The sequence below is a fragment of the Curcuma longa genome, chromosome 2, assembly GCF_044706935.1.
Source record: "Curcuma longa cultivar G26 ecotype Majalengka, Jawa Barat chromosome 2, ITB_CL_G26_1.1, whole genome shotgun sequence".
NCBI classification, from domain to species: domain Eukaryota; kingdom Viridiplantae; phylum Streptophyta; class Magnoliopsida; order Zingiberales; family Zingiberaceae; genus Curcuma; species Curcuma longa.
The window spans coordinates 10,350,486-10,367,937 of NC_133862.1; the positions used below are offsets into that span (position 1 = coordinate 10,350,486).

Sequence of the window (17,452 nt, forward strand, 5' to 3'; positions counted from 1 at the left end):
GCCTTGGTTTAGGTCCAATAAGAGCCCAATTCGAGAGGCTTTGATTTCTTAAATGACATTAATTCTATTTATTTGAGAGGGTAAAATAAAATTGAATGAAATGTTAATTGAAAAAAAATTAATATGAGATATTTCACCAAGTAATGGTCATTCCTCCGTGAAATATAATATTTATTTATAAATATTTGAAATTTAAGAACAGAAATAACTAGAATGAGTAAATTGGAAAGGTAATATAATATTCATTTATAAATATTTGAAATTAAGAATAAAATAACTAAAATTAGTAAATTGGAGAGATAGGATGAGCATATTGAATAAGCTCCATTGATGAAGAAAACAAACCATTAGGGTTTCCCCCCTTCAGATTTAAACAAAAGATAGAGGCATAAATAATAAATCCACCACCTCGACGGCCCTCTTAAAATCGGCCCCATAGATACGGAGAGAGGTAAATTCAGATACACAAACAAACAGTAGATGTATGATAGAGTGAATAACAAATCATTCTTTCTATTTTCCATGGATGTTCAGCATTGCCAAAGGAACCAACACCAAAAGAACAAAAAAGAAGCCCTTAGTGGCATGCGATATCGTTTCATCGCAAGGATACAAGGAATCATCAGCCGAACCGAAGTCCAGCCGGAGAACAGAATGAAGGCCTCAGCCCTTCTACTACTACCAAGACTTGCGAAGTAGAAATTCGCGTGCCATTAGGGTTTCAATCAGCATGTTTCATCCTTTACATTTAGGAAATGAAAGTTCAATCACCCAAAATGCACAGGGGTTGCCTCATGCTAAGTTCTGCTCGCAACTTGGGAAAAAGCTGAAGATCATTGCTTGCCCCCAGAACCTCCTGCAACCAGAAAAAAAAAATCGGCTTTCAGAAACTAGCAATAGGAACATATCATCGATAAACTATGTTATGTTTATCCTAATTATTTGAGGTCGGTCGCAAGAATCATATCAAGCTACATCGGGTTTTCATGTAAATGTAAACGTCATTAGATGTTATGTAATCATGGTTATTCGACATGTTCGTGAGATAAGGTCATGTATGACGAACAATGATAGGGTCATAAATAATCAAATATGAAAAAAGCGAGAAGACTACGACATCCTTGCAAAAGATACTGGTGACAAGTGCAGGCAAATTAATAAGTTTGCGAATGAAACTCGGAAAGAGAAGGGAGATTATTACCAAAGCAGCAAGTTGAGCTTCCTGTAAAATATTTCCATCGACCTCCAGCCTAGCAATTGGAAATTCTGGAATGTGTCCAGATTGCTTCTTACCAAGCAGGTTACCAGGTCCACGAAGTAGAAGGTCAGCGTTTGCCAGGTAAAATCCATCCGATGATCTTTCAAGAACTTTCAAACGTTCCAGAGCACCAGCAGTAGAAGACAAGAAGATGCATTTAGATTTCCTTTCTCCTCTCCCAACTCGTCCTCTAAGCTGATGCAACTGAGCAATTCCAAACTTCTCAGCATTCAAAACCACCATCAAAGAAGCATCTGGGACATCAACACCAATCTCAATGACTTGTGTGGCAAGGAGTATACGTGTTTCTCCAGATCTAAATTGTCTCAGTGCATCAGCTTTTTGATCACCCGTCATGCGCCCATGCAGCAAGCCACATCGGTAACCTTTAAACCTTTCTGATATTGACTCAAATTCAGCAGTGGCAGCTCGAAGCATGGGCAATTGCTCAGACTTTGTGATTACTGGATAAACAAGATAAACTTTTCCACTTCCTGTTAACTCATCTCTCATCATCTGAATAGATAAGCAATTTGCTTCAACAACAGCATTTAAAAAATAGCATGCTAAATAATCTGATATCTTAGGAGCACGGTAGAGGAAAATCAAGGCGTCTCAAATAAAATTCAATGGTTGAAATCAATGTTAATTGCAGCATCATAATAGAATTTGTTTGCCTACTTATCTTTTACTAAATGAAACAAACATTCACATTTCCTTGTCTACGTGTGTGTTTGTTTAAGAACTAACTGTTAGCGCCCAGATTTGTGGCCCATAGAGGTGTGTGTCGTCCGTGAAGACAGATATATGAAATGCATTCCTTCAGCAACAAAGATGAACTACCTCATGGAGCTATGATTCCAAATACTTAAGCCATAATAGTGAGTTTTAGCAACAAAAAAATAAAGAATATAACAATTTATCTCAGTCTGCTTTTAAGAAAATGGAATCCACTCTTGCAGACATGTCAAATACAGCTATCGCTGATTGACTAAGTTCGGAAGAGTAACATTACCTGAAATACCTTCTTGAAACCTATCTTGTTCCCTTCAAATGCAAAGGTCTGCACAGATGAACGTCCTGGGGGCATATCAGTGATCTATAAAGGGAAAACATCAGAGGATTAGACAGTTAGCCAAAACTAAATTTCTAGAATCTGAATTATGATAAATAGTTAAAATATATATAAGCCATGTACTAAAAACTTGAAACTAGACAGTCTTTCTACAACTTTGGTGAGGTGTGATAATGTAACCTTATTTTGCATTACTTGATAAATGCTGCAGAAAAATATATCTTCTTTCATGTGTGTCCTCTTAAGATGGTAGTAAGGTAAGTCGGGAGGCAAAATATAGAGTCACGACCTTAGCAATATGCAAGTCTATGTGTTAAGCATCTGATGACCAAGCTAGGACATGCCCTTGTAGAATTGATAAAGCTTTACTATGACAATCAAACTACAATGGATCTAGCACCATGTTTTTTGAGAAGACAAATTGTTCTCACAATCAATTAGCAAATTTGTTAATCAAATTGTTAAGACGACGCAGAGCAAAATATGTTTGTAACTAGTTGAGTTGGAGTGTTATAAGCTTAGATGTGTAAAGAGACGGGTTGTTAGGACAACCCAATGCACGAAGCTCCCGCCTGTGTCACGGAGAAGGATTGGACCATATTAGGTCTATCTATAAATATGTATGGATAATCAACCTACTTGTAATGTTTCTAATTCAATAACACTTATATCTAGTTAGAGGATGGTTATCTACGGATTCTATTTGAAATAATTCCCCTCGTTAGTCATAACAATTTTTAGTTGATAAAGCTAGTTGGAAAGTGTCGCTTTTAGTTGCTTAAAATTTTGGGAGAAAATAATTGAGCTTCAATCAGCTAAAATAAACATTTTGATTTTTCTTCTTTTCAACTTTTTATTTCTGAGCTTCCAAGATAGTTTTGACTCTTTTGAGCAATCATATAAAGAAAGCAGACAATCTATTACAACCTTATTCAAGGATTTGCAAGACAACCAAAATAATGAATCAATTGATATAACAATGTAATCAGGAAGGGATAGGATCATTCATGCGTAAGCAGAAACAACAAATGGATTTGTGTACTTGAGTTAATGACATATCCCCATATAGAGCCAAAGCCAATGTTCTTGGAATAGGAGTGGCCGACATTGCAAGAATATGTGGAGCCATATAGGCTTTCTCTTCAGCAGTATCATCCAAATTGCTCCAATTCAATTTTATTCTTGGGGAAGCAGAATATAACTGTTAAAAAAAACATATAGGGTTGTAAGCAGGATTTCAATTTCTTTTCAAGTCATAGCCATTAGTGTGTATCATATATTGTGGAAGAGAAATAGTATTCCTTTGATAAAGCAAATAAATTTATTCATGCAGAGTAAGCTTGCCCCACCATATCAAATAAGTTTACATTCTTGACCAACACAATCTGCAGATATCAAAGAAGGCAACACAAAAGGTCGGGACATGTAACTAATCAAACTTTAAGTTATTGCAGGAACATTGGTGAAGCAATAAATAACAATCCATATACCAGAAAATAGAAAATGAAAATATCATAAGAATCTGCAAGGGATCATGACATAGTTAATAAGAATGGAAAGCGAGAATAGTAAGAACAAAAAAATGAGATGTGAAAAGTACAAGTTTTTTGATGTTTAAAATGCAAAGAAGATATTTTACTAATCTTTCATAAAGCTGATTCTGAAATCAAAAGGCACCAAGGAAAAAACTCAATGCTAATAAGATATATTAATGTCTTAGAAATAGCCACAGTATTCACTTTTAGATAAATAAGAAAACACAGTTTTAGCTTGTCCATTGAATACTATATTAATGGCATGGTAATCCACCTTAGAAACTCAAAATAAGATTGATCTTGAAGAAAATTTAAATAGGCTAGATATATTACTTGTAGAAAGAGGTACATTGGCGTTTAAACAAGCGCTGAGTAGGAATTTTAAAAGAAAAACATGATTAATTGTCCTAGAGACCAAGACAACAAATTAAGGCTACAGATGTCAAATGTATGTTCTATCAAGTACTGGTCAAGAGATCTTCCCCTTGGAGAACCAATGATAAATTCTTTCGATCTTCCAAAATGGTCATTTTTCATGAATCCCTTTCCCTCTTAGAGTAATGCCAGGTTTCATTGAGGTATACACTCCCAAATTCTTTGCAAATATACGATATGAATAACAGATGATATATAGTGCATTCATCTTTTGCATGTATTTCGTAACTTAAGAAACATGGTAAAACATCTTCTTTATGTTCACTTCTACATGTTCAGTAAGCCATTCTCTATATTGTTTCAATATAAAATAACCTGCAATATATTATAGCAGAATTTGATTTAGCCCATATAATGTTGTCTTAAATTTACCTTCCAGAAAAACTGCAAGAATTTCCTGATTGTCTGCACCATTCACCTATTAAACCTTTAACAGGTTCCTCGATCTCAGTTCACATTCAAATAAGTCCCATCCTACTGTTAGCATTACTGCACTTGAAGCAATTATCCTTTACACGTAGTTTAGGAAAAAATATTTTACATTGACAATATGCTTAGGAAGAGAGTGGTAATGTTTCACAGAAAACCTAGATGATTTACCTATCCTTTCAAAGAGCTGATTGAGGGCATTCTCAATTACCAACAGAGCCTAGGTATAGAAATTTATTTCGTTTCAGTTTGAAGACATTTTGGGATGGGAAAACTAGTGGTAAGTGATCAGTATATGTAACACAGTAACAAGATTAAATGACTAGGTTGAAATCATCCCCTCCCATCAGAAACACTTCTCTACAAGTTTACAACCGACACTAAAAGGGGAAGAAAGCACAGCAAAAAAATGCTCTTAGGAAATAAAGATACTAATATATAAGAATCAACTGGGAAAATGGAAGATGCAAGGATGTTAAAAATGGAGAGGGGAAAAAAAAAGCAGTCAATTTAGTAGTGGACTTGCTAGGGTATATTTCTAAGCCACTATAAAATATTGCAATATAAACAGTAAAACATAGATAAATGATCGTATTGAGAGAAACTGAATGCAGAATGCAGAGAGAAAAGGATGCACAGTGAGAAGGAAAATAAATACCTTACTGTTAAACTTTCCTCGTTGAATGACACCAAACCGATGCTGCTCATCAATGACTGTAAGACGTAAGGCACAAAACCCAACCCTCCCAGCTATTAAGCTGTGAGTTCCAATAACCATTGATATTTCTCCTGTCTCGAGACCCTGCTAATCACCAAGAATTAAATACTATGATATTTAGCTAAACCAAGAAGCAAATAAGTAAAAAGTAAGCACGTGCCTTAAGGACAGAACGCGACTGTTTTGTGGATGCAGTTAGTAAGGCAATAGAAGGTTTACAATCAGGCTGCCCAATATTCTCCAATAAAGAAAGCAAAAGCTCATAATGCTGGATAGCAAGCAACTCAGTTGGAACCATAAAGGCAGCCTAATCAAAATTTAGGCTATTAGATTGTGAATATTCTCAATCTTATTGAAAGAGAGGCAGTGGATTTACAAAAACCAGTATCAAAAGGATCACAATAGCAAGTTACAATGTATCAAACCTGATACCCAGAGCTGATAACTTCCATACAAGCCAGAAATGCAACAACAGTTTTCCCACAGCCGACATCTCCCTGTAAAAGAAACTTTTCTTTTCATTATTACTGTGAAGTTATGAGTAGATGATACTTGTTGATACATTCCGGTTCAGGAACTATTAGGGCTAGAGGAAAAATATGAAAAATAGCCAACAGTTTTAAGGACAAAGTAGGACAGTACATATTACTACTGTTGTTCAGTTCCAAATTACTAATGTTTTCATATACTTCAAGCTACTAATGTAATGACACATTTAATGCTTTATGTTTTATTAAGAATATTTGTCAGTCAGTAATTTTTATGCATCATCAGCCATGAAACAGACTATTTTGGCACTTCATCGATAGGCCGACAGATTGTTAAAGAATGCGACAATGCATTATGCATTATCAAATAGAAAATTCCTGCTAAAAATATCTACCATACATCAACAACCGAGATGCAAAAAACATCTTATTCTAATGCTACATCCTACTCTAATGCCATTCTGGGTAGGCTTTTAATCAAAATTAAGGTTTTTGACCTCCAAACTGGACCACGCCTGACTGATTGAAAAAACCGGCCTCAATTACGAGACTCGAGTTTCTTTATCTATCAAGAAAGGTTTGCCTAATGTTAGGACCTCATGTGATTTTTTATTTATACGATTCCTGCATATATTTTCTTTGTTTAATGAAAACTAGATCAGGTCAGTTTTTTTTTAACAGATTCCTTAATTATAATTTTTTTCATTTGAGTCAGATATTCTAAAACACGAGATCTGATATTAGATCCCAAATTCTTGACCCTGATAAGTTCCAAAAAAATCCTGAATGCTCAATGTCTTGCTGCCACTCCAAAATTTGTGCATGGTAGTATGAAGACAACGATAATAAACATTAAAGTCAGAGAAAAATATTTATATTTAATATAATAAAAAGCCACCTGTAGAAGCCTATTCATGGGAACTGGCCTCTTAAGATCCCAAATAATCTCTGAAACTGCATTTTGCTGGCTGGGAGTAAGTGAATAGGGAAGAGCTCTTAGCAATTTCTTGGTAAGTTCAGACCAATCCTCAACACATACGGAGTTCACCTCATGGTTTTTATATTTTTCCAGCAACCTTTCCTTCTCAATTGGTGTTGGAAGTGCATCAACCATCTGATATAGTTTTCCTAGCTGCAACATAAATCAGCCCAAATGCCAAAGTAGTGGCCAACTATCACTTGAACCCTTCGAGTAGATAAATCCAATTCACAAACAGAGAGAACTATTGCAGATGAATACAAATATAAAGCAACTACAGAAGTCAGAACTTGGCACATCAGTAGCAAAGTAAAAATTTTTTTTTGTCTTAGTAAGGATTATCTAAAAAAGAGGAAATCGTGTTAAGAGTTATGTGATATATGTTTAATCTCATATTTGGTTATATATATATATATATAGTCCTGATATGTTGCATGCTTGTTTGTGCGCGCAACGTCCGCAACAAAAGATTCCAAGCATCCGGATCACTTCCGGACGCTCGGAATAGGAATAGTATCATTTTATAATTATTTTTTATTTTATGTTTATTTTTTTTACTTACAGTTAAGCCATTTAGGATTTTACCTTTAAGGTTTAAGGATTGAGTTATAATATTAAGTATAGAAAAATTTTCAAAATGGAAAAAAATTTAGTTGCTCATAGGGTGTGCAGAATAAAAAGTGCAGGATAACAACTCGACACACCTCATGAGCACCTAAAGTTTTTTCATTTTGAAATTTTTTGTGCTTAATACTATAACCCAACCCCTAAACCATAAAGGTAAAATCTTAAATGGCTTAACCATAAGTAAAAAAAACAAAAATAAAAAATTATTATAAAATGACACTATTCCTATTCTGGGCGCCTAGAATCTTCTGTCGCGGATGTTGCACTCACAAATAGGCACGTAACATATCGGATTTATATATGTGTACATACACACATTGGGAGAGAGAGAGAAAGAAGAGATATTTTGCCTCTCAACTTGTTAGCAGAGCGGTTCATTGATGACCAAAAATAGATCATTTCAACTAAAGAAGAATTCATATTGGTCTCACACTTGCAAATCCAATGATACTCTTATTTGTCCAAACCAAAAAATTTTCACCTCTTACACAAAAATTAGAAAGATAAATTTATGAAGACTCCATTAAGGTGGTCTAAGTCAAATCACCTTGATGGATGTAGGAAAGTAAGATGGTTGAGGTGAGGATATGGGTATGTTTTTGGGAGAATGAGGAACACATTAGTTTCAACCAAAACATCTTGATAGGCATAAGATGGCCAGGTAGTTGAGGTGAGAGTACGGATGGGTTCATGGAAGCACCAAGATCACATTGGTGGTTTGACCACAGCCATTTGACCTTCTCAGATCCATCAAAATGGTTTGACTCAAACTAATTGATGACCCATAAGAACCCATTCAACCTCAAAAACAAACAAACAAACAAACAAAAAGATCTAACTCTCAAGAATGTAATGGTGCACTCATTTGCTCAAAATAATAAACTTCTGGCTTTCAAATAATGAGAGTTGTGTGAGCTTGAAAAGAAACATACAAGGTGCACCCTTTAGAAATTTCCAAACTTTGGGTGCACCAATTGCAAAATTTGCCAAAGCACTTTGGTATCCTGCAGAAATGTAAGTTGCCAAACCTCATGCAATGGCACCAGCATCCAAGACACTATGGAAGCTCTACATGCTATAATCATGAACAATCATCCAAGATTTAGAAGTAACATTAGACAGTCCAATTTGTCTAATGTGTCACGTAGACAAGAGCCAATAAGAGAGAGTACAACTAAAACATTTGTGTTACATATGATATAGATGTCATGTTTTTTTCCCTTCTTTAAAATAATATGATAGAGACCATAAATTCGTGTTTTAACTTAATTGCGAGGGTCCTACCAAAGTCATTAAATTACAAAGGGTGTCCCAAAGATATGGAGGTAATTGCCGAAGGGTAAGTCAGGAGTATGCACTTGGAGCTTCCATAAGATGCAGTCACTAAAAAACAAAGAATATACCTGAAGATAAAAGAATTCGTCAAATATTAATCTTCTCCGAGCTAACTCAGCTTCATCTAAGTTGATTGGCTGATGGATACCCATATAGGCCTGCACTTTGTGATGAACAAATGTCAGATGATAAGCTTTTAGTCTAGAAATGATAAATTGTGTCAAGCAACATAATGAAAGAAGGAAAGAAAACAACTAACCTAATTGCTATCTGCTTGGTCTCTTAACCCGTGTGTAAGATTCAACAACTATTAGTGAATATTGTATTTTACTTTCTAGCAGACGTCATGTGTTAGCATGTCTACATTAGTGTCTACTTGACTGAGCCATGAACAACCATTTAGTGTATATTTTATTTTACTTTCCATGTATAAGATTGGAACAACCATTTAGTGTATATTTTATTTTACTTTCCAGTTGATACCCTGCATTGCAGCTTTGTATGCTGCACAAGGAATTAAGTGCTGGACCATGTTGTTACCAGGAGTGAGAAAAAGAAGAAAAAAATTTCAGAAATTATAAGATGAAATAGAAAAAGCAACAAAAAAATGGAAATGCTTTTAGCTCGTACTAGTGAAGAAGAAGAAGTGGCAGCTGCACATGAGCAGAAAAAAAAAAGAGATAGTGGCGATAGGCGGCAAGAAGATCAGAAAGAGGGGAGGGAGGGTGAAAGAAGGAAAATTTTTTGAAAAAGGATGACATAGGAAAGAGGGAAAGATTTAAAGAAAAACAAATACATACTGCTTTTAACTTCTATGCATTTGGTAGTAATGGACTAAATAGCAGTAACCAATCCAATCGCAGACCAGTAACTGGTCTGACTGGTACAAAAGAAATAAAGGTGATTTGAAACAGTCTTTTCTTGTTAATAATAGTCTAGGGAACTGAAAAGTACCTAATTTTTAAGTTACATAAATTATTAAGACACAAGAACATCTGACATTATCAATTTTTCTGTGCTATTTGCTATGCTGGGTATCACACGTCAAATTGCTCCCAAATATTGTATTCAGAATATTAGTTTGAAAATTTTATTAGTTGCAGAAACTTCCAGAGCGAATGACTCAATGTCTTTCCATGCCCCAACAACAAGAACACAAAAACAAAGCCTATCCATCCACTGTTAAGTCCCAACTGGACTTACCTACAACTAACAAAAGAAGCATTTAAATCGAAAAAATTGTCATCTGTTGACAAAATCACTTTTAATCATTCCTAAAATCATTCTTTCACAACACATTTTTAAAGTCAGTTAAGATAACATAATGCTAAATTGTAGTCCAATCACATCACCTTCCAGAAGAAACATTAAGGTACCAAAACAAGAACAACTCAATAATGAAAACTTCAATTTTTATGGTTAAATGGCTAAGTAAGCAAATTAAGAATCGAAATGAATATAGAGAGAAGTTGGTTACTTCACGTAAGTTAAGTAAATTGAACTCCTTGAGAATCTCATCAGGCAAGGGATCCATGCTGACTGTCAACATCTTCAAGACTCTGCATATCTAAGATAAACGTATTACATGCTATGGCATATTCATCAGACTTTACCAATTACTATAAAAAATGATTTAAAAGAACTGGCCATTGTAGCAGTATAATCTTATATTAAGTTAAATGGAGGATAAGTTCTATGCAGCATGCTCCAAATAGGACAATTTAGGACTAACAGCTTATTGTACTATCACTATCGAGAAAATATGTAAGAGCTTAAAATGTACAAGAAATACATAATAATATAAGTCCAGAATCTGCATTTTGGGAAAGTCAAACTGAAAATTTCACTGTTATTTGAAAGTTTGATGCAGAAGAAGCTAATCAGAAAATTATTAGGGATTGATACACTAGGTAGCCTCCTCTATTTTATTTGTATTATTTGGCAACATTACGATCTACCCTTTCTAATATATAATATTTACAATGGAATCTCTAACATATTTACAATTAGGTCTATGACACATCCCCAAATGTATCCAAAGATATTATTTAACCTCAGCTTGTTACATATATATTTAATTTGAGAATTACATATTTAATTTGAAGATCCTGAAAGGATTTGATTAGCAGATCATTTAATTAATCATCTAATTGATTATTAGAGCTAACGAATAAGGTGACAATTTCATTGGATTTCACTCAGATGAAGGGGAGCCTTGGTGCAATGGTAAAGTTACCGTATGATCTAAAGGTCACGGGTTCGAGTCTCTAAAACAGTCTCTTGCAAAGCAGGGTAAGGCAGCGTACAATAGACCCTTCCCCAGGACCCCGTATTGACGAGAGCTTCGTGCACCGAGCTACCCTTTCCCTCACATGAAGCTATTACTTTTGACCTCCCATGGAATACTGGATTTGAAGGTATGCACATGGACATGACAACTTGATTGTCCCAGTATTAAAAACTATTACATTCCATATATATATGTGTGTGTGTGTGTGTCTCGATAAAAATATTCGATTATATCTTATGTAATAGTAAACCTATACACACACACATATAATTTTATCTGTCAGAAAGAGCTTCACATATGATGTGAAAGTATATCAGAACAATGATTGATATATGTTGTGATTTTTTGTAGAATAAACATCGATCTTTTTTCCTGAAATTATCAACATCAACCTGTGCTTATCCCAAATATTTGGAATCGATGCTACATTAATCTTAACCCATGTCTATCCCAACTATTTGAAGTTAGCTACGCAAAGCTTATTCCTCCATTGAGCTCTATATAAACCTATAAAAGAAATAATTTTCAAATAATCTATTTATCGTCTTTGAACATTTTCACAGTATCTTCACCTATTTTTTCTCATTTAATAGTCTATTCGAGCTATGCCTAATTTCTCTCAAGTATTAATAAGTTCACACATCCACCTTAGCATTTCCATTTCTGCCACATGTTAATTCCTTACAGTCCAAGGATAACCATAAAGTAGCAAACACAATATCATAATCTTATAAACTTCTCCTTTTATCCAACAGAAAACAGGACAATCACACAAAACTTCAAAGTTTCCACTCAACAGCCCCTTTTTTATTCTATTACCTTGATCAACATTATTGAACAAGAAATCAAAGATATCTAAAAGTCTTGATTACAAAAGATTCCATGTTCATCTATTTTAACTATTTCATTAATTCTTTTATGTCCATGATATTACATTTCAAATATTCAATTATGGTTCTACCTATTTTATGCCTCTTAGTTTCAAAAGGTTTTTCGACCCAAATCAAGATTTGAATTACAATAGTTATACTCCCATCAATTAACACAACATTGCAAATAACATATACCAAAGAGGTGGTATCTTGAATATGATTGTTAGTTGACCCTTGGTCGTCTTACATTACCATACATATCTTTTATCATAATAATAGAGTTGTTATATATTCCTTTTTCTTGAAAACCCACCACCATAGTAGCTGTATGGGGGCTCTTTGATAAACTTTTTACAAGCCAATCAAAATCATATATTATGTGTATAGAAGATGCACAAGACATAGAAAATAAATTAATTTTAAAAATCGTCATCTCATCTCTTCGTATTCTCCTCCCACTAATAATATTCCAAAGTTTCTTGGTATGTTTCATCAACTTGACACCTATATAATTAGAACAACATGCATATCAATATTGTCATAGATAGTTACTATCTAAGAGAATAAAGGTTGTAGAATTATGACCCCCTTACAGAAAAAGATAAACTTCTTAAAATGGAAAAAGGTTTATGTATCAATACAAGGTTGCCATTTTACAAAGCCATATAATTTGAGATTTTGTTAATGATCAACGCTCAAAAAAGTTGATCAATGCATTCAACAGTAGAACACGACAATATTTATAGGAACAAGAGCTCTCCTTATGAAAACAAAAGAGAGAAATAGTGTGACATTAGGTAGAAACAGTGTTAAGTGAACTAACCTCGACATTATGTCACTGAAAAATTTTTGATCTAAACCAGCTTTTGAAGGATAGAGAGGAAATGGCCTTCTTTGCATATTTACATTTCCTTCCTCCATAAGGGTATCAACATTGTACTCTCTCATTTCATAATGGTCTTCTGTACGCTTCTTCCAAACCTAAACATTCAAGATTTCAGATGATAAGACAAGAAGCAAAGACACGAATTATGATAGAATTGCTACAAACAGCCAGCAGGTTCAATCATACATGTTTACTGATTATGTTGTTTGGAGGATCACATTCAGGAAGGTGATCCTTGAGCAGTTCATTGTCGTGCAACACACTATGGCTATCAAGGACCATCACACAGATCAACTTATGTTGCCACAGAACAAAAGCAGTTATGATGCTATCAAACTGTTTTGCAACTAAAAAAAATGATAAATCTCAGTCAGTCTCATGGACTCAATCCCTGGGGGTGGTCGGTCCGGTCCCACCGAAGTTTCCCACCGACTATCAGGGTAAATCGGAAAGCGCATACGGCGGCCAATCCAGATGCCCAGCATCCTTTGATTGCGTTCCCCATTTGGAAGAAAATTCTTGCAAATACGCCGTAGCTGGGGATCGAACCGCGGGTCCCTAGGTCACAACCCGGATGTCCACATGATGACACTCAAGTATATTATTTATTCACATAGAGATTTTACTGAGACATTTAAAGGAAACACCAGATTATTTTGAAGCCTTTCTCAGTTTAGTTGAAGTACAAGGAAAAAACATGGATGGAGATGTTATTTTAAAGTCTTGGTCAGATCGCCACATAGAGGTATGATCAAGATATCAAGGGATAGAATTAAATGGAAGCTAAAGAACATAATTAAAATATTCAATATAAAAGATGAACAAGAATGCCAAAAACTGCTGAAAGTACCATTTGACAAAGATGGAGAGCAGTTTAACATGAAATAATCAATTGATAATCAATAATGTGAACCTCTGCACTACTCACCTTACCAATAACATATACACAATCTCCCTCTCTATATTTTGATTCAATACATTTAAGAAAACCCTGATATGTAAAGCGTATTCCACTGAAGAATTTCTTCAAGTGCAAGTAAACCATCTTCTTATTTTCGGTGCCACAATCATCCTCAATTTTGGAAACTTGGCCATCATTTAGGAGCTCGCAACCAACAACAACCTCAAGGAAAGAGAAAGATGAGCTAGCTTTGATTCCCCTAGTAAACAAGAAACAGAATGTTCAATAAAATAAATAAATAAATTGAAATAAAAAAGACGGTTAAGCATCATTTTCAGCCACTATTTAAGATTTAGTGTTCCTTAGTTTGCATAGTCAAATATCAATCAAAAGAAGAAACTAAAAAACTAAAGAGAACAAGAACTACAGCCCACTTAATTGACATTAATATAATATATGGACTTTAAAAAGAAAACAAAGGAACTTAAGTTGATTGTTGCTCCGAATAACTCTAAGAATCCATAAAGCATCGAATGCATATAATTAACATTCACCAAAAGAGACCACAAAGAGTTTTATGAAGCGGTATATCAAGATTTAATTTGCATGTTTTAGTTCTTGAATACAACTGACCTAGAAGATAAAACAGTTCCAACAACCATCAGATATTGCCCCTCATATATTGCACCCTGGGCATTCTTTAGATCAGCATAACTTCGAGGGAAATGATGCAACAACTTCCGTACCTACATAAAGCATACAAAGATCACACAGGCAAAATTGCTAAAGAAGAGAAAAAGGTGATCTCAATGGTCTGACAAAAATTTCACCGTGTAAAAGCCACTATCTTCAAGCTGACGCCACTTTCTGCTGGTTATCCCTAGTAAACTTTTAATGGTTTTGTCTAAAACAGATTCACTAGTTGTAGATTCAAGTGGCATTTGGCTAGTTTCTTGTGTGTTTCCCTCTGTTTCTGCATCTGACTGTGCTACTTGAGAATCAAATAGCATTACATTTGAATTATCTTCCTCAGGAGGCAGAGAATCTACAGTGACTGGACTGAATGGCTGCAAACCATCAACCACAAATTTATCAAGTCCTTCCGATTTAGGTCTGGTAATAGGAAGATATTCATTGCAGCTATCAGATCCTAAAAGCTTCACTTGTTCAGCATGTGGAACCTCCTCGTACAGTCCCACTGAAGAGGCATTGCCCACTTTAATACATGGAAACTTTGCACAGATCAGTGTTGGATCAAATTCTTCAAACGCATCAGCCAAGGATACAGTGGTCAATTGTCGATTTTTTTCTTGTTCAACTAGATCTTTGATGTCAATATAACCCATAAAAACTGAGATCTACAAGCAGCAAGGTTGCAACAGGAATTAACATAAAATGTGAAAGTCCCAAGAGAAACAAAAGAACAACATGGCTCAACCATTAAAATATTAATTTAACATCGTGCAGGGCCTTCAACATTTATCAGCACTGCATCATGGTCATCATCTAGGATATGTATATCTTAAATTGGTTGAATCCAAACAACTATAGCACTATGACACTATAGCCCTGAAGATAAAGAAATCCTTATTTGTCATTGTTACCCATTAAAGCCATTGTCGTTGAGAATATAAGCAAGTACGTAAGGACATAAAAAACTGAATATTTTATTTAGTACATTAGATGCAAGCTTCACATGCTACCTAAGCCTCACTCTTTCAGTTTTTATTTTTCACTTTTTGGTTGCTTCCAAATTTGAACATTAAGATTGTCTATATAATTATACATGCCAACGAAGAAATTACCAGAAGAAAATTAAACAATCTCGCAAAGACAAAGGTACCGTACAACATAAACTCATCAAAATATTAGCAGCAATGAAGTACAAGAAAAGAACATAGAGAAGAAGAAATTATCTAAATGACCAATGATATAAAGTCATTTATGTACAAATGCAGCTTCAGACTCATTGAAATATTAGCATCAATGAACTCCGAAAAGAGTAAGACAACAGTATGTACTTTATCCAAGAATTTAGACCGTTCAGTTGTGCTTGCTGTGCTATAATTAAGAGCTTCATCCAATAGCTTCTTCGCAGATGTATGATTCTGGCAATTGTGGCGGGAAGACCATTTCAGAAGTTTAGAGTGGAGAAATTTGCTAAACCTGCCAGAGTAATGGGTTAACTAACAAGGGTTACATCTGCTGAAACTTAAACTCAACTACAAGAAACATGTATATTACCTTATACTCCTACTAAGGGTGTTTCTGAACCCACTCTCAGCTTCCAAATATATAGCACTGGTGAGATGGCGTTCATTTAAACCCTAGAAAATTATCCCAATTCAGTAACTTGAGTTTCTCTCGCATAACTAAGCATATAGGAAACAAATGCAGTAAAATTAAAGTCAACATAAAGAAACATAATAGAGAAGATTCAATGGTCTCCAATGATAATCTTAAGCAAATACAAAGTCCAACCGGCAAGAGAAAAAATTGTATAGATTTTCTTCAGATCATACCTTGAGACATGCTTGCACAAACGAGGCGGCCAACTGAGTCATCTACACTAATCTTAGAAAACCCCTCTAGGGTGTGCCAACGTCAAACAAAAGAGCTGAGGACCAAAAAGAAAAAAGAAAACAAAAAAGAAGAAAGAAGTTTCAGCAACCCAGTAATATCAAGCATCCAATAGAGCTTACACTAGTCATTTTATTACAAAAGTAAATCATAAAAGGTGCGTTATGGCAGGAACTCGCGTTCAGAAGCAATGGAGTGGCTCGATCCTCCAAGATAAAACGCAAGTTAGGGTTTTCCCCCTTCTTCGGGACATTTCCTTGTACAAATACAACAAAATCCTACGATGAGACGGGCAGCGATACCCAATCACCTTCGCGTTGAACCCTAGAGCGCGATCATTTTGAAGTGACAACAGAGCAGTGTTTAAGACTCAAAATGGATAGGCGATCGCCATGGCTTTTGAAACGAGGAGGAGATTAAACGGGTTTTCACCATATTTCTGAAAAATAATGGCAATTATGAGGGGAAAAGACCAGTGGGCCGGTCCAAGGACCCATCAAGAAGCCCAATTATGGTATTTTAAGAGTTAATTTAATGGCAAAATAAATAAATAAAAAAGGCCAGTGGGCTGGTCCAATGACCCAGCAAGAAGCCCAATTATGGTATTTTAAGAGTTAATTTAATGGCAAAATAAAGAAATAAAAAAGGCCAGTGGGCTGGTCCAATGACCCAGCAAGAAGCCCAATTATGGTATTTTAAGAGTTAATTTAATGGCAAAATAAAGAAATAATGATAATGATAAATCCATTGCAGAAAAACTTTTCATGATTTAATAAATCTACACTACAGTAAATACTTTTAACTCTCTTTAATGAGTACTACTGCAACTTTAGAGGCAAATAACAAATTAAAATTTATGACAAACAGTTTGTAAGTTTAACAACTTCGAACGCAATGCATCGACAAGTTTATACAATTCAGAAGCACTTGATTGCTGTGGCAATGCATCAAACAACTATACAACACAATGCAAGCTCAAGACTCAAATTATTGATCACTCCAAAAAAGGAAAAAAAAATTTAAAAAATGAGGAGCAACACAGAC

General features: G+C 34.8%; 1 protein-coding gene across 1 annotated transcript; it reads right to left on the reverse strand.

Moving 5' to 3' along the window:
* Positions 1–460: 460 nt before the first annotated feature.
* LOC141822165 (ATP-dependent DNA helicase homolog RECG1, chloroplastic/mitochondrial) lies at positions 461–16,812 on the reverse strand. Its single transcript, XM_074709597.1, has 18 exons — positions 16,711–16,812; positions 16,351–16,445; positions 16,073–16,155; positions 15,850–15,994; positions 14,659–15,186; positions 14,462–14,574; positions 13,856–14,087; positions 12,865–13,022; positions 10,357–10,438; positions 8,948–9,037; positions 6,837–7,070; positions 5,876–5,947; positions 5,611–5,757; positions 5,391–5,534; positions 3,376–3,534; positions 2,274–2,357; positions 1,202–1,774; positions 461–856 (listed from the first exon to the last, which is right to left on the reverse strand). Exons 2-18 carry the CDS (start codon positions 16,390–16,392, stop codon positions 764–766), a joined length of 2,979 nt encoding a protein of 992 aa, XP_074565698.1. The 5' UTR covers positions 16,393–16,445; positions 16,711–16,812; the 3' UTR covers positions 461–763.
* Between the last annotated feature and the right edge of the window lie 640 nt (positions 16,813–17,452).

Coding starts and splice junctions, on each gene's coding strand:
- LOC141822165 (XM_074709597.1), bottom strand. CDS start 16,392: ATGACTCAGTTGGCCGCCTCGTTTGTGCAAGCATGTCTCAAG. Junction 15,187..15,849: donor GGTCTAAATTCTTGGATAAA/GTACATACTGTT, acceptor TGCTGCTTGTAG/ATCTCAGTTTTTATGGGTTA. Junction 14,088..14,461: donor GGAACTGTTTTATCTTCTAG/GTCAGTTGTATT, acceptor CTTGTTTACTAG/GGGAATCAAAGCTAGCTCAT.